Here is a 27535-nt window from a genome sequence, read left to right as displayed (position 1 = left end):
CCACCAGGAACACTATCCTCCATGAATCTGTCTAACTGCCTTGTAAAATTGTCTAAGTAAGAGGCCATCATTACATCTTGCAGTGTACATTCCATGTTTAACTGTGTGTTGTGTAAAGAAGTACTTTGTTTCCCACTATTCCATTTAATTGGACAACCCCAGATTCTAGTTTTATGGGAAAGGAAGAAAAGCTTCTTTCTATCTACTTTCTTCACACCGTAAACACTTGTATGCACTTCTACTATGTCCCCCCATATACCTTTTTCCAAAACAAAAGGTTCCAAATGTTATAACGTCTCCTCATAGGATCAAGTTCCTTGATCATTTTAGTTGTTCTTTTCTGCATTTGTCCCAACTCTACAAAATCCCTTTTTTTAAGGTGGGGCAACCACAACTAGACACAGTATTTCAAGTGTGCTTGCACCATAGATAACGGCATTATGTGGCAGTTTTACTGGCAGCAGTTGATTCCCTCTTGAGATTGTGCCAAGGAGTCCTTTAAGCATGTGTTCTTTCCCCAAAATCTATATCAAACAGCAGCTCCTCTGAGTGGGGACTGCCTCACACAACACTTGGATGCGTGGCAGGCTCCCCCACCCCTGCCATCCGACATGAGAACTTGTCAAATATGCTCACAGATTCTGTCATGAATACACACTGCTGTTTAGTGCACTCTCTCAAACAATGGAGCTCCGACATAATTGTTTTGCCACAAGCAGGTATGAGCCTGGCTAGAAAGGATATGTCCCTTGCTACGGGACTAAAGGCTGTATCAATCATCTCTGAGGTTCAAAATAATGGGAACAGCAGCAGGGCTGTAATGCCCATCATTTAAATGACATGTAACAGTTATTAGTGATTGCCTATATTATTTGCCATCACCTTGTTCAGTTATTTCCTTCAGGACACCCCTTCTTATCAGCTCCTCTCTGCTCTGCCTTGTTGATATCTTTCTTTCCAGCACTTAAAAAAAGAAACAGAGGTTAGACATTCATTCACTAAATATATATATAAATATATATATATTTATTATTTTTAAAATGCAGGGCAAGAATAATATTAAAAAGAACAAAAACAAAGACAACCTTAGCCTTTATCTTCAACAATAGCCTTTCAAAGTATTTTTATTCATTACAAAGAAAAGGAGCACAACGGCAATGCTGCTTGATATTTTAACAGGCTTTTTTTTTTTTAATGCCAATGAATCTCCAGAATAGAAAGATATTAAGCAAATTTGTAATGGTGGATTCACACATTCACGGATTAGGCACTGTTTGTGAGACAGATAGACATTCTTTCTATCCAAGCTAAAGGCAGAAAAATGTCTTTTTAAATAAAACTATGTATGATATAGAGCTTGGAAACACAGCCTGATGCATCAGGAAATCCCCTTATACAGAAGCCACTAGCTAGTCATTTGAGAGCACATGCCATGATGAATACAAACAGTGATCTTTGAAGTGGGGTCTCTGACCTGTAAATAATGGCTATCTTCAAGCTCTCAGGGTGGGGAAGGGCCATAACTCAGTGGTAAAGTATTTATGTCCCAGGTTCAATTCCACACATCTCTATGTCTGAAATCCTGGAGAGCCACTGCCAGTTATATAATACTGAGTTAGATGGACATCAATGGTCTTACTCAGTATGAGGCAGCTTCTTACAGTCTCAAGACTTTCAGTTTCAGCCAGGTCTTACGGGCGTCTGTACAAGGGGTCTTTCCTTAATATCTCTGATGCTGTGATGCATCAGGCTGTCAATTATGTAACTTTCTGCGCTCTTGCGTTTTATACAGTTTCCAAGAACTATGCCATATGTTGCTTTATAAAAAATGGTCAGATTTCTGCTGAAAGAAAGATTCAGTAATCCTTGAAGGCAACTTGTTACTTCTGAAGCTAGCATCACTGACCTGACCCTGATGGAGGAGGTGTGATACTTGCAAAAGGAAAAATGCAAGAGACCCTTAAGATGCAGAACACCAGAGGTCCATGGTGCAACAGGAATGCTAACCAACCATGGGAGATTTGCAACCATGCAACACAGGTCATGTATACGTGAGGCCAAAATAATGCAATCCAAACCCCCTAAATTTTGCTACAATTCATTATTTGAGATTAGAATACCCAAAGTGAATTTAAGTATGGCATATCAGCCTTGGCCTACTGATTCTCCATGTTGACCTTCAGGAAATTACTTGCTAATAACCCCTCCTTTAAAAAAAAATTATATTTTTAATTACATCTTTATTAAATATCAAAAACAAAATAAGGCATGTGAATAACATTTCCAATTCAACCTCTAACCTTCATTTACCCTTTCCTTCATACGGGATTGAGTGATAAAAAACCTGGTAAATCTCCAACATGATATTACATTACATTTCATTCATTTTATGTATTTAGTTCAACTGCCCTCCAAAATTTTCCTTAGGTAAATAACAATATAATTGTAAACATAAACATAATTCTTAAAACAAACTTGTTAATGTGTTGTTAAAAACATTTGCTTCTTCCACTCCTTTAATCCTTCCCCTAACCCACTGCTTATCACTGTGAGATAATAAAGCATTTCACTTTTCTCCAGCACTATCCATAAGCTAGCTCAGGTGGATTCATTTCATGTTTCCATTTCTATATCAGTCCTGCCACTCCTACCTCCAATCTCTGTGCATTCATCATCTATCTCGCCTAGCAGCATTTCTGAGATTTTACCATGCGTCATGGTTATCTGCTCTCTTAAGCCACTATCTCCTCCTCACTCAGAACAGGACATCAGTGAACTAGACAGACATTAAGTGCTTAAAACAAGCAGAATATTTTCACATCAGGTCCCAGGCATGCACACATGACTTGCTAAGTTACAGCTATACTATCTGTCCTGCTTATTGTTTCATTCAACATTTTTATGTCTCTTTCTTGATCTTTTTTCTTTTGCTTCACCTCAATTTTTCCCTTCTACATGTTGCTTTCTTTCGTTTTTAAAAAGGCAGAAGTACTTTTTGCAGAAGTGGCTTTTGCAGCATGTGGATTTATGAATGTTCCACACTGCTTTAAAGCAAGTCACATAACTCTTTTTACACATCCACATATCGCCGCTGCCCTGACATCATTTTATTCTCCCGTCTATATGTGACTGCTTTGATGCAAGCCAGCTGAACTGGGACCTGCTGCTTTTATTTTTTTGCAAAGGACTAAATATTCTTTAAATCAGGAATAAGGAACCTGTGTCCCTCCAGATGTTGCTGGACCACAACTCTCATCATCTATGACCATTGGCCATGCTGGCTGAGGCTGATGTCAGTCCAACGACATCTAGAAGATCATAGGTTTCCCATCCAGTCTTTGAACACTATGGCCCTGATCCAGAAAACCTTGAGCAAAGCAGCAAGTTGCTTGCATGATGCTGCTGCCTGCTAGAAAAAAGAAACTACCGTCAAAATAGATGCATAAATATATTCAGACAATGTTTTCAGTTATAAATGTATTTTATTTATTTATTAGATTTATATCCTACCTTTCCTCCCACCAGGAGCCCAGGGCAGCAAATAAAACCACTAAAACCACTCTAAATTATCATAGAAACAGCCTTTAAAACATATTAAAACATCTTTAAAAACACCTTTTTTTAAAAAAGCTTTAAAAACATACTAAAAGCAATTCTAACAGACACAGACTGGGAAACATCTCTACTTAAAAGGCTTGTTGAACGACAAAGGCGCTGAAAAGATAGCACCTGTCTAATATTTAAGAGGAGGGAATTCCAAAAGGTATGTGCCACAACACTAAAGATCCATTTCCTATGTTGTGCGGAACAGGCCTTGGGATAAGATGGTATCTGCAGGAGGCCCTCACCTGCAGAGCGCAGTGATCGACTGGGTATATAAGGGATAAGACGGTCTTTTCAGGTATCTTGGTCCCAAGCTGCAGAAGGCTTTGTACACCAAAACCAGCACCTTCAACTTACCCCGGTAGCTAATACGTAGCCAGTGCAATTCTTTCAGCAGTGGGGTGACATGTTGGCGATACCCTGCCTCAGTGAGAAGTCACACGACTCACACAACTGTATTTTGCACCAGCTGCAGCTTCTGCAGCAACCTCAAGGGTAGCCCCACATAGAGAGCATTACAGTAATCCAGCCTGGTGGTTACCAGTGCATGGACAACAGTGGTCAGGCTATCCCAGTCGAGAAATCACCACAGCTGTCTTACCAGCCAAAGCTGATAAAAGGCACTCCTAGCCACAGAGATCACCTGGGCCTCTAGTGACAAAGATGGATCAAGGAGCACCCCCCAGACTACGGATCTGCTCTTTCAAAGGGATTGCAACCCCATCCAAAGCAGGCAATTGACCAATTATCCGAACTCAGGAACCACCAACCCACAGTGCCTCCATCTTGCTAGGATTCAGACTCACTTTATTGGCCCTCATCCAGCTCACCACCAAGCCTAGGCACTGGTCCAGGGCTTGCATGGCCTCTTCCAATTCAGATGTTGCAGAGAAATAGAGCTAGGTATCATCAGTGTACTGCTGACAGCTTGCCCCAAATTTCCCAATGACTGCTCCCATGGGATTCATATAGATGTTATACAGCATGGGGGCAACATGGCACCCTGCAGCACTCCACAGTACAATTGTCAAGGGCCTGAAAGACAATGACCCAATGCTATTCTCTGCAAATGAGCCTGGAGATAGGATCGGAACCACTGTGAAACAGTGCCTCCAATACCCATCTCACCAAGTCGGCCCAGAAGGATACTATGGTCAGTGATATCAGAACCTGCCGAGAGATCATGTAAAAATAACAGGGTCACACTCCCCCTGTCCTTCTCCCAATAGAGGCCATCCATCAGTACAATTGTCAAGGGCCTGAAAGACAATGACCCAATGCTATTCTCTGCAAATGAGCCTGGAGATAGGATCGGAACCACTGTGAAACAGTGCCTCCAATACCCATCTCACCAAGTCGGCCCAGAAGGATACTATGGTCAGTGATATCAGAACCTGCCGAGAGATCATGTAAAAATAACAGGGTCACACTCCCCCTGTCCTTCTCCCAATAGAGGCCATCCATCAGGGTGACCAAGGCCGATTCAGTCCCGTAACCAGGCCCGATCCCAGACTGGAATGGGTCAAGATAAACTGTTTCATCCAAGAGTCCTTGCTATTGCTGCACCACAACCCTCTCGATCACCTTCCCTAAAACCAATGGGTCCAGGGTGGGCTTTTTCAGGAGTGGCTGCATCATCGCCTCTGTCAGAGTGGCTGGAACTACTCCCTTCCGCAATGATGCACTGACCACACCCAGGATCCACTTGGTCAAACCCCCCTTGGCAAGCTTTAATAAACCAAGAAAGGCAAAGGTAAAGTAGACACATTGCTGGCTGCATCGTCGCAAGCATCTTGTCCACGTCATCAGGCCAACTGAAACTGATCCCAAGAAGTTGCAGCAGATGTTGCACTGGACACCTCATTGGGGACTACAGTAGATGTGGGTGGGGCATTAAGACTGCTATGGAGGCAAGCAACTTTACCCTCAAAGTGCCTTACAAACAATTCACAGTGGGCCTCCAAAGGGTCTAAGACTCCATTTCCTGGAGGTGATGTCAACAGACCCCTGACAATACAGAAAAGCTCCACTGGACGGTTACTTGAGAATATGATGGAGGCAGATAAGTGAGCCTTCTTCGCTGCCCTCACCCCCACACAATAGGCATGGTTATGATGTTTTACTCATGCCCGATCAGCCTCACAGCATGTCTTTTGCCACTTGTGCTCTAGCCGGCGTCCAGCCTGTATCAAGGTGCAAACCAGGCTCCACAATGTCCCAGAGGGCACTCAGGGGCAACTGTGTCAAGAGCCTGAGCCTCCACAGCATGACAAGGGCTTCAACAGGGTCACCTGCTCTATCTACTGGGAGCTTCTCCAGAGCATTCAGGAATCAGTGGATTCCATTAGTCTCCGAGGGCTTAATCTGTCCAACATCTTTACAAGAATACATGGGAAAACAGAGACCTGTTGCTCTTTGCAAGCCTCTCTGTGTCGGAAATGGAAATGGAAAGCGTGAGGAGGCTCACAAAGCCCTTTGGAGTAGGAAAGAGCAGCACCGGGAGGGAGAAGCAGCTTCCATTGAATGAAAATTGCTTTCTTCTCCTTGAGCAAGGCATGCTGCTACCACCCATAACCTGATGAGTGGTTGGGAGCATACCTTGCTCCAGCAGAAGAACAATCAGGAGCCCACTTTAAGTTCCAAATTGTTCCTTTGAAGCCCTGCCCTTACCTTACCTTCCCCTGACTTCAGGTGCAGGGCAGGTGGGCATGGCTTCCCCAATATGGCCTGGCAGTCCAAGTTTGACCACGGGCCAAAGGTTCCCCACCTCTGCTCCACAGACAGAATGCACTGCTGCTTTATAGAGGACCTTCTCTCATGATACATTAATGAACAATGGAGGTTTTTCACTTCCTCTTCTAATCACTTATTTCTTTTCCCCCCAAATAAATGTAAATAAAACCAAACAAATGCATGATGTTTATGATCATGATGTTTGATCCCAGAACTTAGTGGGAGGCAATTCAGTTCTCTTGTTTTGTAGACAAACTTATTCATGAATATTCATAGTCAGGTGACATATTACAACACATTCCTGTGTGACAGTATTTTCTTAAGCTGATATATAAGTGGTGTTGCATTCCTTAATTGGAATTTTTGCAGTGCTTTATTGTCCTCTAGTCTCAGTTTTTAAACAACCTTCTCCATTTTTGCTTTTTCTGTGCACTAGGCTTATCCCAGTTCCCTCCGATCTGATAAGCCACTGGCACAGATGATCACGTTTGAGGGAAAGTAGCATCTTAATAATGCCCCCCCAATGATCCCATCACTGACAATGCTAATCCCCTCTATTTGATAGGCATATGCAGCAAAGTGGGTTTTCCAGAAAACTCTGAATTCCAAAATTTTCCAGAAATTAGAGTACATTCTTCTGTTACATTAACAGAAGACCAAATATTTCATGGGGTTTTGTGAGTTACCCATGTTACAGCATTTGAAAAAGATGATTGAAGAGGATAGAGCCAGTGTGGTGTAGTGCTTTAAGATGTTGGACTACGACCTGGGAGACCAGGGTTCAAATCCCCACATAGATGAAGCTCACTGGGTGACCTTGGGCCAGTCACTGCCTCTCAGCCTCATGAAAACCCTATTCATAGGGTCACCATAAGTCAGAATCGACTTGAAGGCAGTACATTTACATTTATTGAAGAGGATATTTTCCAGATATCTGTATAAGTATGTGTGTGTAATACATTTTAAAATAGTATTTATTACGGTTATGTATTAAATGTATATCCCACCCTTCCTCCCAAAGCAGCCCAGGCCAGCACATCTAAAAACAATTCCAGATGCAGACTGAGAAAGGCTTGGTGGAATAGCTGCAGATATGCATGCACTAACGTTTATAAGGTGTTAAGTATTTTTTAAGACTAAGTTAATAAATAATATTTATTGTACACCAACAATATTTAGGCTTTTTTGAAGGATATTAATATGTATTGATATTAACACTACAGTTTTGGGTTCGTCCTATCAGCAGCAGCAGCAGCAATGTATGTACTGTAGGATGTTGCTGTCTGTTTCTTATAGAAAGCCTCTGAAGAAACCCTACTGGCTGAAACATGTAGGGCTGCTAGTATACATCTTGAGGCGTTCTTCTGAGTCAGATCATTGGCTCCTCTAGCTCTGTTTGCCTAATTTGAATAACAGTAGCTCTTCAATGCCTCACCAGAAATATTCCCAATCTTGCTGCTATTGTTATTTGTACTCTTATAAAATGCCTAACATTTTCTAAATGCTGTACAGATAGTAAAAAGAAAAGAGATTGTGACATGATACAAAAAAGCAAAAGGAATGGAGGAGAGTGAAGAGGAAAAGCCAACAAATTCAGAAAGTTGGAGCAGGTTGAGGGGAGGGAGAGAGGGAGTAAGCTCTTTGTAGCTGCTCCTTCTCTGACAAAAAAATGGGGTAAGTTTAGTCTTGCCTTGCTAGAAAGTTCATACTACTGGGCAGGGCCGGTTCCAAAGGGTGGCCAGGTTGGGCACTGGCCCAAGGGCCCCGCAGCTACAGGAGCCCCTGGGGGGCCCCTGAGGGCCCCTCTGCTCCCCTTCCATGATCCGTGGCACGAGCCGTGCCGCAGATAGCAAGACAAGAGCTTCCGAGTCACCCGCCCCCGCCCGCCACCATCCCCCCCACTTCACCTACCTTTCTCTGCTGTCCTTTGTGGCTGCGCGCAATGCACGCGCTGCGTGCCATCAACCAAGATGGCAGCAGAGGCTTCAGTCCCTTACGGAAACCTCGGCCGCCATCGTGATTGATGGTAACCCTGTGCACGCAGCCGCAAAGAACAGTAGAGAAAGGTAGGTGAAGTGGGGGGATGGTGGTGGGGGATGGCGGCGGCGGGTGGCTTGGAAGCTCTTGTCTTGCGATCCGCGGCGCAGCTCGTGCCACGTATCGCGGAAGGGGAGCGGAGGGGCCCGGGGCAGGCTGATGCCCAAGGGCCCCGGCATTCCTGGAGGCAGCCCTGCTACAGAGGGTGTGGTCTCCCAGTGGCCCTTGTTCTGATAGCATTGGCAGAGGCCAAAGTGTGCTTCCCTTCAGTTGCATAATCCCAGGGCTACACAATATCCTTTTTAAATTCTTTTTAAGGATGTGTTGGGATTGTACCTGGAAATTTCTGCATGTAAATCATGCATTCTACCACTAAGCTATGGCTACTTGCCACAAGTTCATGCAAAGTATGATTAACACACTTTGTTCTCAAGTTCATATTCTGCCTAAAACGTATTTGTGCATCTAATTTTGATTCCAAAAAATCTTAAATTCTGCTTCACCAATTTCTGATGACAATGTTACTCTATTTTACCAATTTCTGATTACTAAAAATATTGCTACATCTCTCTCTTTCTCTTTCAAAAGAGGCTGTACACACTGCAGTGATACTCCAGTCTAATTGTGGCTTCTTGCAAACAAAATGTTCTGGGGAACAGATGTGGTAGTTTAAGATTAATGTAGTTGCGCTTTACAGAGCATCTGAATTACACCTCACAAGTAAGATAGTCTTGTCTCACACATTATAATTTATACACTACCATTTACATGGCGCTTCAGAGAATTTAACAGACAAAAAGACAGGTACCTGCCTTCAAGAAACGTACATTCTATAACACAAGGAAGAAATAGAGAGTAAGTGAGAAATACGAGCATATACATTTACATATACCTGAACTTAGTAATAGCTAAAAATGAGGATTATGGGATTAATCCATGTGCCTCATGGAAAAGGTGGGCGATCTAGAATGAGAGAGAGCACACTATGTACATAGTAAGAGACATAGGTGGCAGAAAGGGAGCCATAAAGTCCAACTGCCTTAGGTGACCTTTGTAGCAAAACCCACTTTCTGCGGATTCTGTAGGGAAAATACTGAAAAGTATTGTAGTAGGGCTAGCCTTATCCTGAAGTGATGTAAAAGCAAGGAGTGTGGTTTTTCTGTTTGCAGCTTTTCCATATAAAATTAACAAAGAAGAATAAAGATGTTAAACAAGTATAATTTATCATCATCATCATCATCATCAAATGTCTATTGTAGTATGGCAGTCAAAACAGCAAGAACTGAGCTATACTAAACTCCTTCTTTCCAGAAACAGCCACCCATCAACTGAAATTCTCCATGGCTAAGAGCAGAAACATCAGATTTCTTAATGGTGTGGAACCAGATCTGAGCTATACAGAAGGAACAAAAAGTACAGCAATGAAGCAATCTAAATATCAGGCACTTCGCATTTATTAAGGCAAAAATGCATTTTGATGATATGAAAGAGATGGAATCTGCAGCAGTGTGTAGGCAAAAGTCAAATATTGGAGAAATTTAGCTCAATAATTTACCCAAATGCTTCATTTAATTGTTTTTAACTTATGTAGAGACACACTTTTGTAAGGAAGTGATTTACTTTTGTGCAATTAAAACTTAACACAAAATCAAGTGCTTCAACAACACAAACGGAGACAATCTGCTTTATCTGGGAATCAAGACAACTGGAGAATATCATTCTGTTTTATTTTAAATAAATGCCATTTTATAAATTCAGACTTCTTCGAGATTTAGCATCTGAGCTATAATTTATGGCATTGGAAGAAAACTGGGAGCTACATCTGGGAAAGTGAATCGATGGCATGACTTGCTATTTGCATGTGAAGTCACTGTGACCAACGTGTTTGTGTGTGACTAGGATTGCATCTTTGCTAAATACACGCGTTTCCCAAAGAGTTGGGAAGTTAGGGTGTGGGTGACAAGGTAGTAAATCACCTCACAGAGAAGTGGTTGTGGAAAACTGAAAGTCTTAGCATGGGGGGTGGGGGTTGTATGCAAATCTGTGTATAAATCTAGCACAGACCTTTCCTAAGGATAAACATTCCTTACAATGAAAGTACACAATTGTTAAAATGTTATCCTTTTCATCAGAACATTTCAGTTCTCCCGCAATCCCAGTTCAAGAAAGTCCCTTATTTCTATCTGTCATTTCTATATTTACTCAAGTAAACATCCTCTACCCCCTATGTGCTCAACAGGAGAGCATTTTTCACCTGTCCTTTGAAAGTCCCCACCTATGCCATTCAGCAGCTGTTAAACCTTCAGGTTCTCTTAATTATCCCATTCTGATTTTTTAATGTAGTAATCCAAGATTCTGAAAAGCTTCCAGATATTTTTGCTTCTCAATATCTTTATTCAGCTTTGAGTTGCTCCTCTGGGATTATAACATTTGATGTAATCAGAGCCAGAAGTGGTTTCTGCCCCTCTCCTCCCACACACTTTCACTACGGATATTGAAGGCACATCTTTTTACTCCAAGATATAAACTACAGAATTTTCTTCCTTTTAGCAGAAAGCAGAAACTGATAAGATTTTCCCGTAGGTTTGCTTTTGGACAGGGAAAACTGTTTGCTCAGCTTTGAAAACCGAGTGCTTGGCAGCATGGATTTCAAGATCTACATGGAAAATATGTTACTGAAGGGGAAAATTCCATTCATCATTCCTACAACAGTACAAATTATTTCCATATCTAATTCTCCATAATTTTAACTACTCATATCATGTGCTGTATACATGAATTATTCAACTATTGGCACAGGATGATCATTTTCCAATACATTTTTCCTAAGAAAATTGAGGTTTCCATCCAAGAATTCACACCTAATACATGCTGTTTTTCACAAGACCAAATACAAAAGCAATCAGATCTCCACCCCACCCCACATATCTGGCTAAGGACCAAACTGTTACATACAGATACAGGTAACATTCCCCAAATAGCTTTTTTTAAAAACAATGAACACGATAATAAACAAAATCAGCTTTGGTAGTCCACAATCTGAAGAGAAAGAGCAAGGGTGCTTAAGCCTTTTCCTCTCAAAACTGCTCCCCAAGGGTGACCCCATTAGAGGAATGCTACATGCATCCATGTGCAACATTTAATTTGACCCTGGGTACCATTAATAAAATAATATGCATAAGCACATTACAAATATCTCCCTCACCCAAGTACAAGATAGACCAAAATAACTAAATGTAATTGGATGCTGGTCCCATCCACAAGGTAAAGTGGTGCATGGCGTCAAGATCCAATCCCTTATCTCCAAGGACATGTTCAACAGCCTTTTATTGCAACGGGGATTTACACTGATAATTAGGGACATATATCTGACTATACACAAACTCTCTCAAAACAAAACAAAAACCTCTACGAAAGTAAACAAAAGTTCCAGGAAAATAATTCTACAAACCTTTTCTTGGAAAGGTTTTTGTTTACATATCTCAAGACATCAATAGACCATTTGTATAGAAGCCTCCTATTTGTAAGCAGAGGTATCCCAATCTAATACTAAACTAATGGACCAGAACTGTGAAAAGTACTTTTTAAACATGACATTTGGAGAAATGCCTAAAAATTAAAAGCTTAGGAGAATAAAAAGGGGGTTGTTTACTGCCAAAAGGGCATTCTATAGACAGGGTGCCCTATCTGAAAAGGCCTTCTCTCTGGTTAGCACTCACTTCTCCTCTAACAAAGTTGGAACAGAGAGAAGGGCTGATGATCTGAAAGCTCAGGCAGGATGTATGGGAGAAGCTGTTCCGTGAGGCAGCTGCTCTCCAAGCCAGTTAGGGCTATAAGTCAATACCTGCATTTTGCTTTGAGTTCAGACGCAGAAGGCAGCCAATGGAGCTCTTTTAACACAGGCAAGATATTATCTCAAAAGGCTGTGCCAAACTGTAAACATGATCCTTCAGGAGGAGTGCAAGCCCATCCACAACAGCATGAATGCCATCTCCCAACAATATATGTTGTGTATTGGTTGTCTAAGGCACTTCACAGTGCCAGAGTTTAACATGTCCCTATTGGTACAGCTGAAGTTTAAGAACACTGTTGCGTCAGACCAAAGGGCCTATTCCAGTACAGCATCCTGCCTTCCAAAGTAGCTAACCAGATGCTTCCACGCAGATGTTGTGTCACAAACTGCTGTTTAAACCAGATTCAGGAAAGGAGCAAAAGGTATTACACCAGCAACAACTACAGTCAAAGAACCCTGAAATGAAGGACACGGTGGTGGAGTTACAGCAATAGAAAAGGGAGATTGCTGGCTGCTACATAAGGAAATGAGGTCCAAGTATAGATTTCCCTGCTGTTGATACCTGCCAGCAGTTTGACCACTTCAACTATTTATTGTCTTGATCCCCAACCTGGATACATGTTGGAAAAGCAGCTGTGCAAAGAGTTTTTTATTTTTAAAATCTTACTTGCACACATTAGTTGTTAGCATCTATGAACACTACTTCAGGTAAATTTTCAAGATCTCAAATGCCACATTCAGGAACACCTGGCAAGAACCAAAAGGAACATTCAGACCAACATCAAAACGGTTCCAATCACAGTCTGCACACCATGCACTCCCCTTCTAACAAGATCATGGGAACTGTAGTTTACCCTTCACAGAGCTACAATTCCCAGCACCCTTAACAAACCACAGTTCCCAGGATTCTTTGGGTCAGGGGAGAGAACATGCTTCAAATCTGCTTTAAATGTACAGTGTATATGCAGCCAGAGAAGGCTTTGAAGAATGTGGCATTCAGAGCTAATTCAACAATTCTTTGCTTGGGGGCCAATACTTCTAACATCTTATCAACCATAACCCTTTCCAAGGTATTACCAAGTGAACTTTACCGTTGTCAAAACTCATACCTGCTGATGTTTCTCTAAATTTTTCACTGGTCTTCTTTTTCCGCCATTTCCATGGTTTGAAGATTTTGCCAATAGTAGAAAGTTTGCCTTTCCTCTTGAAAGGAGGAGTTCGGGATCCTGGGGTTGGCCCATCTGAGTTTGCAATTGATGCCTTGTCTATCCCATCAACTATATAAAACAAACAAATAAACAAAGAGCCAGCATATTATGCTAATGAAACCTATAGAACAGCAGCCACTTTTTTAACATTCAAAATACTGAGCAGAAAAATAAGAGACATTCCACAGTGTGCGGTAGTGTACATTTAAATCCTTTTAAATAACCTCAGGCAGAATTACAATAAAAACGAACTTAGTAGACTAAATATCATAAAAGAGGCATAACTACATTCTAATCCAGAACCAGAAAAGATAGCAGCAAATGCTGAACCGGCGCTCTGAAATCCAGAACTCAATCAGCCTTCCAAATATACTGCCATGAAACTGCCAACATTATTCTGTTAATAGCAAAGGTCTAACATATTTCATTTTCAAATCAACTGGTGTTCTTAATATTCCAGGTAGTTACTGCATGTTGCTTCAAGCCTTGAGTGCCACAAGTGTCCTTCACAATGACTACCGTCAAGCTTTTACATCTAGGCAATTAAAAAGCAACAAAGAAATCTGACCTCTGAGGCACACACAGAAAAGATGAACACAGTAGATCAGCCTTTCCCAACCAGTGTGCCTCCAAATGTTGTTGGACCACAACTCCCATCAGCTTCAGCCATTGGCAACGCTGGCTGAGGCTGATGGGAGTTGTGGTCCAACAACATCTGGAGGCACACTGGTTGGGAAAGGCTGCAGTAGATGGACAATATAACTACAAAATGTAGATACAAATTCAAAGCAGCATGATTGTCATTAAAAGCATTGGTAAAATCTACTAGAAATTAATGTTCCAAAAATCTATTTTCAACTTTAGCATAATTTAACATTTAACATTTAACAATTCAGGTGTTTTCTGAAAGCAATCCAGGAAAGTTAAACACATTATTAAGCTCTTAAGTGTGCTTAATTTTCTTTGAGTTTTACCCACCGAATATACAATTCATTTTTATTACATACACTACAAGGGAAGAAGAAATGCTACAGATGCTCTTGGAGGTCGCTGATTCATAGGGTCGCCATAAGTCGTTGTTATGTGCCTCCAAGTCAACTACGACAACAACAAGATCTATATACTTAGGTAATACAAAGAGCACAAGCCCATTTGCTCTTTAGACCTCATCATTTTAAAACATCTCCCTTTTCTTCTCTAGAACCCTCCCAAAGAGCCCATGACTCAGACATCCCCTTTACTGTTGTGATGTTGCATAGGATATTTTTAAACAATCCATCCTGTATATATTCTCATTTTTTAAGCCAAACAATGTTCAGTTTCCCACAAAAAGAACCTAAACATCAAAGTATGGGGACAACAGGTCTGATGAAGGAATGACAATGATAGGGCAACTGTCAGGCAGCAAGGGCCAGAAAGATCTACGATTATTTTTTTCTTATATAGCACTTTTAAAATGTACCACACTTGACAGACTGGGAACAGCACGGGGTGCAGAGCTGGAACAAGAGAAGGGAGAAAAGCAGGTGCAGAATACAGCAGCAGGAGCAAGAAGAAGTAACTAAGAGACAGTCACAAGAGCAGCGGAGAGCCATAATTATAAGGACTACTCATTGTTTAGTAACTTCCTCAATTGTACTTTGGAACTGAAGCTGTTATTTGCCAAGTGTGCTCTCCACCTGATCTATGCACATTTCTCCAGCTATTATCAAGAACACTCAAGTTTGTTGAACCCTAAGCTCATTTTGTTTTATTATGCTGTTATTACACACACAGTTGCCAGGTCTCCAGTTTTTGCCTGGAGACTTCAGTTTTTGGAGCTCCTCTCCGGGTAAGTCACCCCAATATCCAGGCTTTTAAGCTTTCATTTAAATAAAATTAAGTTCCTAGGTGGTCTGGTTCAAGAGATATATACCAAAACATCACACACACCCCACAACTTCCCTTAGAAGTCGGCTGCTCTAATCCCTGCCTTTCAGGTTTTTAGCCAATAAGTGAAGTCAGGATTGAGATTGACAAGGGATTTGTTGACCTCCAGACTATAGCTAAAACCCATTGCATGTTCTGAAAACAGCTTCCTTTTCCTGTTTGTCTGCACATCAGGAATTTAGTAAATTTATAGCTTTCAGCAATATCAAAAGTATTTTCTCTTTGCAGGAGATCTAGAACATATCACAGCTGGATCTTGGTAGGCATGCACAGTAAACAATTTCAGTTATGATTATAATAAAGGTGTACATGCCAGGTTGTTTTAATTACTTGCAAAAAATAGCATATTATACATTTTATCAAATTATTTTTTCTTTCAAATAATTTTTGAACAGAAATTTTAAAGTGTATACATGCTGCAGCTTATGATACCATTACAGTATGTTATAGTTTTCTAATTATAATGAGTCAAACAAGTCTAAATTTTCCTGGGCTGTTGAAGAGAGCAGTTTATTTGTCTAATTTATAGCCCGTTGTCATGAGCCCTGCTGGGAGGGGGTGGACAAATGAGAACAAAGGAGAGGACGTAGAGTGGGATGTTTGAGCCAGTTAAGGGTTGAGTGGGAAGTAGGACCCAGAAGGCAGCCCAGCTCTGGACTTGGACAGTTCAACCCCAGCAACTGCAGATACCCCTGTGGAGAGTCAACCTGACCAGCCGGTTGTTTCCCAGCCTGACACTTCCCCTCTTCCTCTGCCTGTGTCATCAGCAGGCAGCCTCCCCTCCCTCAGAGGAGGAAAATGGAATGGTAACAGAGGCTCTGCCTTCGCCTCGTGCCAGGAGGTGAATGCTGCAGGAGATTCAACAGACACAGTTGAAGCAGAGCCTTTCCTTACATGCACGCTCCCAAAAGTGACAGTTGGCACATGCAAGCAGGGTGCCCGCCCAGCCTTACTTAAGGTGAGTGAGGAGGAGAGTAGCTGCTGAGTTAATGCCTTAATGCCGCAAAGTAGTGTCTAGTTAGTCCTAAACAGATGCCGAGTTCCAAGTAAGCCATAGATAGATTTATGAAGCACACTGAATTGAAACTGTCTCTTACTACAATAAAAGAAAAAAACACAGCTGCGTCTGAGTCTGGGTTCTTCAAGTTTGGGCAGGACACCTGTTTTGAAAACCTTCCCAGTATGATGCTTTAATCCTATAATCACTTTTCTGGGAGCAAAGCTACAATGCTAATCCCACATACCTGGGAGTAAACTCATTGAATTCAGCAGGACTTACTTTTGAATAGATATGGTTAGGATTGTGCTGTAAATTGATGGGACTTTTGAGTGAACATAGCAAAGGATTGCATTTTAAATCTTTCTCTCCCCCCTCCAATCCTTTTTTAAAAAGCAATTAGGCAGGGCTTACTTAAGTGTTACTGCTTTTATTTGGTACGGAATTAATACTGATTTTTTTAAAAAATGCTCTGCAATGACCAACTGGTTTTGACATAGGGTGCATGTATTTTTACATCTCCAGTGTGTGCATGTGTGTGTATACGGAATCTTTCAAACAATCCTGTGAGGTAGGGCTGGAAACGAAGGCAGCTCACAACAAGAAATAAATCCATTTAAAATCTAATAACCATAAAACAAGTGAAAAGCAGTTGCAAAGCAGCTTAAAGTGGCATAATTTTGAATTCTGGGTTCAATGAGTGAAGTTCCTTATCACTTGAGGTTGCAGTCCTGTGCAAACTTCCGTTTGAGTAAGCCCCATTGACTGCATTGGGACATGCTTCTGAGTAAACATGCATAGGATTGCACTACAAATACGTTTGACATTCATGCTTATATACATATTTCATCATACTATATCTTGGTATGTATCCGATTTCACATTATGGTTGTACATTATTATTTCCTCTACATTTTAAGTGTGCCTTTTTCACACTAAGTGTGGTCATGGTCCCTCTTTGTTTTCACCCTGTGGGGCAAATTAGGCTGAGAGATGGCCCATAGTCACCAAGTAACCTTTGTAGCTGATTTCCATTTAAAAAAATTAATTAAAAGGATTTATATGCAAGCAAAGTTTATGAAGTAATGCAGATTCACATAATACATTTAAAACACATCCAACTCGCATTTAAAGCACATTACTTCCCCCAAAGAATCCTGGGAAGTGTAATTTCCCCTTCACACTAATAGTTCCCACCATACTTAAACTACAGTTCCCATGATTCTGTGGTAGGATTCATGTGCTTCAAATGTATGTTGAATGTGCTTTAAATGGATGGTGTGGATCTGCCCTAGGCATGCTGTGCATTCATTAGTGAACTGAAAATAACAATTTTAAAAGTTTTTTTTAAAACAGGGGAAGGGCTGTAGCTCAGTGGTAAGGTACATGCTTTGCATGCAAAGGTCCAAAATTCAATCTCTGGAAAAGACTGTTGCCTGGAATCCTGGAGAGCCAGTGCTAGTCCATGTCATCAGTCCTGAGCTAGATGGTACCAAATGGCCTGAGTCGGTATAAGGTAAGATTCCTTTGTTCCTAAAAGAGGAAAGAGACCCAAAGGTCACAGTGACACTGAAATTTATTTATGTATTTTACTTACAATATTTATATACCGCTTTATTGTTAAAAAAACCCTCAAAGTGGTTTACAGAAGGAATTAAATCAATAAAATTACTCGCAAAAACAGTTAAAACAGGTATTTAAAAACATTCAAAATAATAAAACCAACAAGTTAAAAACAGATAAAAAGTATAATAGCGCCTAAACAAAAATGTTTTTAGCAGGTGCTGAAAAGAGTGCAATGACGGCACCTGCCTAACGTTAATAGGCAGGGAGTTCCAAATTATACGTGCTGCCACACTAAAGGATCAATTTCTTACAAGAGCAGAACAAGTACTATGTGGCACCTGTAATATGGAAAGCACACCTTGAACTTAGCCTGGTAGCAAATCAACAACCAGTGCAGATTTCAGAGCAGAGGTATTATGTGCTGACAGGATCTCACTCATGTTAGCAATAGTGCTGCAGCATTCTGCACTAACTGCAGCCCCCAGGTCAGGTTGTGCTGCATGGGGATTTCTGTGACCTTGGCTGACTGGCTGCCAGGCTTTTTTAGTTTTGGTTAAGAACCCTGACTGGTTGTGGGATGCTGAGGTTTCTGCCTTACTCACAGGAAACTTGTTGTGGTTGTGTGGTATGTCCTGTGACATCACTGGGGCTCGCCTGGCAACCCTACTAGGGAGGAAGATAGAGTTAAGTCTTAATGCATGCTGTCTAAGGCCTGGTTCAAACATTCATTTCACTCGATTTCTCTACACTTATTTATTTATTGAATTTGTAGCCTGCCCTTCCTCCTGAAGGTGCCTAGGTCGGCAAACTTACAAAACAAAACAACTTAACACTTATGTCTTGATGCAGTGTTACCATCTCAATTCCCTGTCTTACTATTCTTCATTACACTCTGGTGCACTGAACGCTCATGTCCTCAGGAGAAGCAGTGAAAAAAAGTTTTCTGTTATGCCTATAGGGATCATTCCACATGCAGGCAACTGGACTAGCTGTGGACTCGATCAAGCTCTTGGTGATTGCAGCTGAAACCTAGTTGAGGTAATGTGATAAAAAAGGAACATTCTCTCTGTGGTGGTCTGTTCACAAATGCAACTCATCACTTTATGTACGGTAATGAAATTATGAACATGCATGTGTGAATCAATCCAAATGCAGCTGAATCAACATTCACAGAACTTCATATTATTTATTTATTTATTTATTTATTATATTTATATACCGCCCCATAGCTGAAGCTCTCTGGGCGGTTTACAGCAATTAAAAACAATAAAAACAAATATACAAATTTTAAAACACAAAAACAATTTAAAAACACAATTTAAAAAAAATTAAAAACAATTTAAAAACACATGCTAAAATGCCTGGGAGAAGAAAGTCTTGACCTGGTGCCAAAAAGATAACAGTGCTGCCGCTAGGCACACCTTGTCAGGAAGATCATTCCATAATTTGGGGGCCACCACTGAGAAGGCCCTCTCCCTTGTTGCCAGAATCCCAGCTTCCCTCGGACTAGGCACCTGGAGGAGGGCCTTAGATGTTGAGCGTAGTGTACAGGTCGGTTCATGTCAGAAGAGGCAGTCCATCAAGTATTGTGGTCTAAAGCCGTGTAAGACTTTAAAGGTTAAAACCAGCACCTTGAATCAAGCTTGGAAACATACAGGCAGCCAATACAAGCGGGCCAGAATCGTTTTTATGTGTTCGAACCATCTGGTCCCTATTACCAATCTGGCTGCTGCATTTTGCACAAGCTGCAGCTTCTGAACCATCTTCAAAGACAGCCCCACGTAGAGCACATTGCAGTAATCTAGCTTGGAGGTTACCAGAGCATGGAAAACTGAAGCCAGGTTATCCCTGTCCAGATAGGGGCATAGCTGGGCCACCAACCAAAGTTGGTAGAAGGCACTCCGTGCCACCGAGGCTACCTGAGCCTCAAGTGACAGAGATGGTTCTAGGAGAACCCCCAAGCTTATGAACCTGCTGCTTCAGGGGGAGTGCAACCCCCATCCAGGACAGGTTGGACATCCACCATCTGGCCAGAAGAACCACCCACTAGCAGCATCTCAGTCTTGTCTGGATTGAGCCGCAGTTTATTAGCCCTCAACCAGTCCATTGTCACATCCAGGCACTGGTTCAGCACATTGACAGCCTCACCTGATGAAGATGAAAAGTAAAAATAGAGCTGCGTGTCATCAGCATACTGATGGCAACGCACTCCAAAGCTCTGGATGACTGCACCCAACAGTTTCATGTAGATGTTGAACAGCATGGGGAACAGAACTGACTCCTGTGGAATCCCATACTGGAGAGTCTAGGGTGCCGAGCAATGTTCCCCAAGCACCACTTTCTGGAGTCGACCCACCAAGTAGGAGCAGAACCACCGCCATGCAGTCCCTCCCACTCCCAAATTAGCCAGTCTTCCCAGGAGAATACCATGGTTGATGGTATCAAAAGCCGCTGAGAGATCAAGGAGAATCAACAGAGTCACAGTCCCCCAGTCTCTCTCCTGACAGAGGTCATCATACAGGGCAACCGAGGCTGTTTCCATGCCAAAACCAGACCTGAAACACGACTGAAATGGATCCATATAATTGGTCTCATCCAAGAGTGTCTGGAGCTGGCCTGAAACCACTCGTTCAAAGATCTTGCCCAGGAATGGAGCATTTGCTACCGGCCTATAGTTATTAAGATTTTCTGGGTCCAGGGAAGGTCTCTTCAGGAGTGGTCTCACTACTGCCTCTTTCAGGCAGCCAGGGACCACCCCCTCTTGCAGAGAGGCATTAATCACTTCCCTGGCCCAGCCAGCTGTTCCATTCCTGCTAGCTTTTATTAGCCAAGAAGGGCAAGGATCCAGCACAGAAGTGGTTGCACGAACCTGTCCACTTCACTGGCAAGAACAAATCAAAGCCCCAGTTTGCATGTAATGCTAAACCATAGTTTAGTCACTAAGGCAGTGATACGAGGATGAGACACAGTAAACCTCGAGCTTATGTACCTCTACCCCTACTACTCCTCTGGTGTAGCTACAAGGAGATTGGAAACTTCTGCTTCCATTTTAAATAAATGCTAAACTGAGGTTATTTAGTTTTGAAAACAAAGCAGTTTCATAAACTATGCTTTCAAGTTGATTTAGTTTCTATGAACTATTATTGAGACTGCTACATTTTGTATGGATTCAAATGTTACAACAAGCTTAGTCTAAAAGAGAAGTGAACACTTCTAACCTCTTCCTTGGAATCACATAAGAGGAGACTGGGAGCACACGAGCCCAAGGCTCGCGAAAGCACATCCTCTCAATGCAAAATCATTCGCATTACATGTGAACACAGCCATATACTCTCTCAGCGATAGCTTCTGAATGGTAAGGTATTTATATCCTAGTTTAGAATCTGCCTTTGTTACTATCACTGGAACAAACCTCTGCAAAGTTACATTAGGGAAAGCAATGCAATATAAAACTTGAATAGAACCCCTTGCTGATGTTGTGTTCCTACATGGAAGAAGAAAAACATAACTAATCCCTAGTGGGTAGAATTATCCAAAAGAGAAAGGTGTACTTCAAGTACAGTTCAGTACAAATGGCTTCCATGCATTTTACTTCACCTCACTATACAACTGTTAACTTCAGGAAGTTCTTTCATGAGCTAAGTGTTCTGACAGCATTTTAATTAAAGAAAGGGAAAAGCTTGGGTATTAATGTGGGTGGTTGAATAGTAGTTTCCAGATGGGGCTTCCAATGCTACAAAATGTTAATTAGGCCTCCTGCTAGAGAAGGGATTAAAAATGTAGGTAGCAGTGCTTGCAAATGAATCCTGATTTTTGCCTTAATGTTGAGAAAGTGGGCAGAGAAGTCTCTCTCATCTTTCTTGGGATTATGATACAAATGGGTGGAGGGTCTTTCTCTCTCTCTCTCACACACACACAGCATATATATGCTGCTCGATATTACAACATTTGACCCTGAAATATGTTCAGTGAAAAACACAACTAACGTTCCCTAAGCACTGCTTGCTCTTACAGAGTTCAAAAATGATTTCACAGGATTAATTTGCACAGCTTTGTATCTTCAGTATACATGGATTTATTTCTTTGCTCTCATATATATATATATTTTCCCCTGCAGTGTGCTTTCTTACATGCCCACCCCTTCTCATAAAATTCCATGTGAAAGTTGGAAACGCTGCTTGTCTGGAAAAAGAAATCTCTCTGTATGTAATAAAGCCTGCTTATTCCAGATGATGGATTCACATGGAGAATGTTATACATGATCCAGGTCTTCCATGGATGCAGCTACGGCTTGATGCTCAGAGGGGCAGCCATATTAGTCTGTTGCAACAGCAGCAAATCTTGTACCATCTTACAGACTAAAAGCTGCATTTAGACTACATCCGTTGAACTTAAGTCCCATTGATTTCAATGGGACTTAAGTTCAACCAATTTTGTCTGGATCTTACCCTAACAAATGTATTATGGCTTAAGCATTTGTGGAATAGATGTAGCTGGAATGACTGAAATGGAAGCTGTAACTATCTGCAGAGTTCCTGGGTTACACATAATGTTCTTCATACATGTGTGTCCCAGGGATTGTTGGGATGCACTGTATGGAGACAGACTTTGACCATGTGAACTGGTCCTCTGCCTAAGCCCTTTAAGAGACTGTATGAAAAAAAAGTTTTTAAGCTGCCATTGTTTAATGAACATTTCTTTGTTTGAAAAGCACTCTAAATTGACAGAAGAGTGACACACAAAAGTCAACAGGTATGCATATCCCATCAGTAGCATATTTTTCTATATACATCTTCCTGGCAGCACAACAGTAATCATGGCCATTAATAATGGAGACTAGAACACCTTAACCACTACTCCACACTGGCTCTAGAATATAAAGAGAAGAAACCAGATACTACACAGAAAAATGCTCTTGTCTGAAACCAGCATTTTTGGTCCTTTACCGTGTGAGATCTTACCAATAACAAGAAGAAAAGAAGATGATAGTACAGACAAAAGCTCCCACCCAGCTCAGTGTTTATTGGCAGGGCAGGGCTGATATCTACTCCTCCCATCAGTTTAACTCACAATGGCTCTGTGGTTAGCCAGGATCACTTGGTCTCACCCTGAACTGGCTGTCATTCCAGAAAAGTTAAAGCCAGTCACAGCTGCATATAAAAAAAGATTTTGCATGCTCTTCCTCCCATGAACCAGGGGCAGACTCTGACCAATAACTAACAGGAAGTGCAGTTATGTTTAAGAGAGTTTTATGGACTTTGAGGAGATGACTTAGTAGACCACCACACATTTTCTAAATATTATAGGAGTGCAATGTTTACAAGAAGCGGAAGCTTTTCTAATTAGTTTCCTATGGCTTAGCATTAATTTGTCCCTCTCCTTATAAATACTTAATCCTATCGTTCCCACAATGCACAGGAAGCTAGAAATGGCTTTGTTTCAGTCACCAACAACAGATGAATTATTTCACTCAAATCAACCCTGCAAGTGCCTAATATGCAAGGGTATCTCATGTATAAACACTGGTTACATGGTAAAGGTAGAGCACATTTGACCCAAAGTACATATTTATGGAGAAACAACAAAAAGCTCGCTCAAGGAAACTACGATCAACTAATGTGAGAGTATTGTAGGCCAAAGGTACCCTCTGTTGTAATACTAGAACTTGGGATCACCCAGTGAAACCGATTGGTAAACGGCATAGAGTACTTCATACAATGCATAATTTACTGATGGGATTCACTGCCACGAGATGCGAGAATGGCCACTAGACAAATTCATGCAGGATTGGTTTACAGAATCATAAACTTGAATCAGATCTTTGATATTGTCTAGTGAGTCCAACCCCCTATTCATTGCAGGATACAACTGCAGCATTCCTTACAGATGGCTGTACAACATCTGCTTAAACACCTCCAGTTGAAGACAGACTATCATCTCACAAAGCAGTCTGTTCCTTTGCTGAATAGCTGTTAGTGTTAGGAAGTTTCTGTTACCTTTTAGATGAAATTTGTATCCCCGCAACTTCCAGCCAGTGGCTCTAGTCCTGCTATCTGGAGCAACAGAGGTCTGCTTCATCTTATGTATGACAGCTCTTCAGATATTTGAGAACCACTGTCATGTCTTCTCTTAATGTTTTCTTCTCCAGGATCAGCCTACTGAGCTCTTGCAACTAGGCCAGCCTTCCCTAACTCTTGTTGCTGTAGTCCAGATGTTGCTGGGCTACAATTATCATAATTCTTGATTGGCCATGCTGACAGAGCTGATGGGAGTTGTAGTCCAAGAACCCAAAGGTTGGAAAAGGCTGAAGTAGGACATCATTTCCACCTTCCAAACACCACACTATTCTGAGTGTTGTCCTGTGGATACCTTCCAGTTTATCAAATGAACTTCTCAAAATGTAGTGTCTATAACTGGGCACAGCACCCCAGATGTGACATGATCAGAAAAGGTGTTCACGTCCAAAAATCCCAAAACTCAGTTTAAATGACAAAATCAGTCATTAATATAATTATTTCATTCTTTATTATCACTGCTTGCGGTACAAAATTAATTGCCTAACAGGTTTTTCCACCCCCAAAAATCAGCTTAACACATTATTCAGAATAAACAAAATAATATGTCAGTTGGATCCTAACATATTTGTACATTACATTCCAGATCAGAAGTACTACATCTAGAGATGGGATATTAGATGTAACTAGTGCTTTTACCCATGGTTTGTTCTGCTTTCATTGTAAGACAGACTAGGTCTGAGCTACAAGTGTTCTCTAAAAGCACTAACCTTAAAAATTATCATAGCCTAGACACTCTCAACTTTCATTCAAGGCTGCGGAGTCAGAGTCGTGGAGTCGGAAGCAATTTTGGGTGGAGTCAGTCGGTAGAAATGTACCAACTCCAACTCCTTCATAAATGGCAAATGTATATTAACAAGTAATAACAAATTTACTGTAGTAAAATGGTAGCACAAGGCATTTCATCACCACCACGTGAATCCAGAGCTTGGAAAAGTTACTTTTTTAACAACTCCCATCAGCCCCAGGCTCGTTGGGGGAAGGCAGGGATGAAACTCCACAAGCACATTCAGTGCTTCAGTCCAGCTTTCTTACCAAATTCATGCAGAGATGTAACATTGAAAAGCCAACACTGGAAGTTAAAGGGTTAATAAAGGACTATAAATATAGTCATCCCTGCATTACCATCATAAACATCAAATATCACAAATATCAAAATTATTAAAAAGGTTTAATACATAGAGATTTAAAGACATAATTTTCTATGATTAAGTTCTTTAATTTTTTTATGAATTGTAGACAAGCAATAACTATGCAAGCTCCCTTCTCGCCATCCCCTTCCTACGCACCAACCGTCACCACATCTCAGTCCCATTCATTCTCAGGACAGAAATTACCAAAGTAAGCAGTATAGTGGCTTTCTCATGGTCTCATATATACCATTATTTTTTGTAGCAACAGTGAAGTATCATTGGCACTGTTAGCTCCTGTCTGGAATCATAGAATAGTAGAGTTAGAAGGGGCCTATAAGGCCATCAAGTCCAACCCCCTGCTCAATGCAGGAATCCAAATCAAAGCATTCCCAACAGATGGCTGTCCAGCTGCCTCTTGAATGCCTCCAGTGTTGGAGAGCCCACTACCTCTCTAGGTAATTGGTTCCATTGTCGTATGGCTCTAACAGTTAGGAAGTTTTTCCTGATGTTCAGTTGAAATCTGGCTTCCTGCCACTTGAGCCCATTATTCTGTGTCCTGCACTCTGGGACGATCGAGAAGAGATCTCGGCCCTCCTCTATGAGACAACCTTTCATGTACTTGAAGAGTGCTATCATATCTTCCCTCAGTCTTTTCTTCGCCAGGCTAAACATGCCCAGTTCTTTCAGTCTCTCCTCATAGGGCTTTGTTTCCAGTCCCCTGATCATCCTTGTTGCCCTCCTCTGAACCTGTTCCAGTTTGTCTGCGTCCTTCTTGAAGTGTGGAGACCAGAACTGGATGCAGTATTCAAGATGAGGCCTAACCAGCGCTGAATAGAGGGGAACTAATACTTCATGTGATTTGGAAACTATACTTCTGTTAATGCAGCCTAATCGCACTGTTGGCTCCTATTCAGCTTGTGATCAACGACAATTCCAAGATCCTTCTCACATGTCGTATTGCTGAGCCAAGTATCCCCCATCTTATAACTGTGCATTTGGTTTCTTTTTTCTAAGTGTAGAACTTTGCATTTATCCCTGTTGAATTTCATTCTGTTGTTTTCAGCCCGATGCTCCAGCCTATCAAGGTCCTTTGAATTTTGTTTCTGTCTTCCACGGTATTAGCTATGCCCCCCAATTTTGTATCATCTGCAAATTTGATAAGCATGCTCTGTACCTCCTCATCCAAGTTGTTAATGAAAATGTTGAAGAACATGGGGCCCAGGACCGAGCCCTGTGGTACCCCACTCATTACTTCCACCCAGTTTGAGAAGGAACTGTTGATAAGCACTCTGAGTACGATTCTGGAGCCAACTGTGGATCCACCTGATAGTTGTTCCATCCAGCTCACATTTAACTAGCTTGCTAATCAGAATATCATGGGGCACTTTGTCAAAAGCTTTGCTGAAGTCAAGGTATATTATGTCTACAGAATTCTTAGTCTACAAGGGAGGTTACCCGGTCAAAAAATGAGATAAGATTGGTTTGGCAGGATTTGTTCTTCAAAAATCCATGTTGGCTCCTAGTAATCACTGCATTGTTTTCAAGGTGATTACAGATTGACTGCTTTATAACCTGCTCCAGACTTTTTCCAGGGATTGAAGTTAGGATGACTGGTCTGTAGTTCCTCAGTTCCTCCTTTTTGCCCTTTTTGAAGATATGGACAACATTAGCTCTCCTCCAGTCCCGACACTTCAGCAGTCCTCCAATATTTCACAAAGATAATAGACAGCAGTACTGAGAGTTCTTCAGCCACTTCCTTCAATACTCTAGGACGCAGTTTATCGGGCCCTGCTGATTTGAACTCATTCAAAGTGATTAGGTATTCCTTGACCATTTGTCTATCAATCTCAAGCTCCAATCCTGCCTCTTCTACTTCATGTTTCCTGGGAGGGTCACAGATCCTTTTTTGCGAGAAGACTGAGCCCAAGTAGGAATTGAGTACTTCTGCCTTTTCTTTGTTATCATTTTGCCATTGAGTAGCTGTGCCACCGTTACTTTTCTCTGTCTTTTACTATGCACATACCTGAAGAAAGCTTTTTTGTTGCTTTTAGCATTCCTCACTAACCTCAGCTCATTCTCAGCTTTAGCCTTCCTGACACCATCCCGGCAATTCCGTGATACCTGTCTACACTCTTCCTTTGTGGCCTGGCCTTCTTTCCACTTGCTGTATGTATCTTTTTTTGTTTTCAGGTCATCTCTAAGATTTTTGTGAAGCCACACTGGCTTCTTCTGTTGTTTCCCTCCTTTTTTCCTTGTTGGAACTGCTTGCCATTGTGCTTTTAGAATTTCCTTTTTTAGCTATAACTATTAAAATAGAGCAGATCACTGAATAAATGCTTATATGGCAAAAGGTGGCCACATACCATTTGTGGCAAAGAGGAAACACACACTAATAGTGAACTCTTCTTTCCAGTTCTTTTCAGGCAGACTTGTAACTATCCCACTTCTCAGGGGGGCAAAAC

The 27535-nt window shown here is 41.5% G+C and overlaps 1 protein-coding gene across 3 annotated transcripts in view; it reads right to left on the bottom strand.

Annotated features, from left to right (window-relative positions):
- The window catches only part of PHACTR2 (phosphatase and actin regulator 2), a 227280-nt gene that overhangs the window by 32958 nt on the left and 166787 nt on the right, over positions 1–27535 (bottom strand). For all 3 annotated transcript variants that reach the window (XM_061624027.1, XM_061624029.1, XM_061624028.1), the window contains exons 2-3: positions 13276–13443; positions 883–963 (exon numbers count right to left, since the gene is read on the bottom strand). In XM_061624027.1, coding sequence (XP_061480011.1) covers positions 883–963; positions 13276–13443 — 249 coding nt within the window. The remainder of the gene's footprint in view (positions 1–882; positions 964–13275; positions 13444–27535) is intronic.

This window comes from Rhineura floridana, chromosome 4 (assembly GCF_030035675.1).
Source record: "Rhineura floridana isolate rRhiFlo1 chromosome 4, rRhiFlo1.hap2, whole genome shotgun sequence".
Classification (NCBI taxonomy): Eukaryota; Metazoa; Chordata; class Lepidosauria; order Squamata; family Rhineuridae; genus Rhineura; species Rhineura floridana.
The sequence above is the reverse complement of the archived record's forward strand: the minus strand, read 5'-3'. Positions and strand labels throughout refer to the sequence as shown.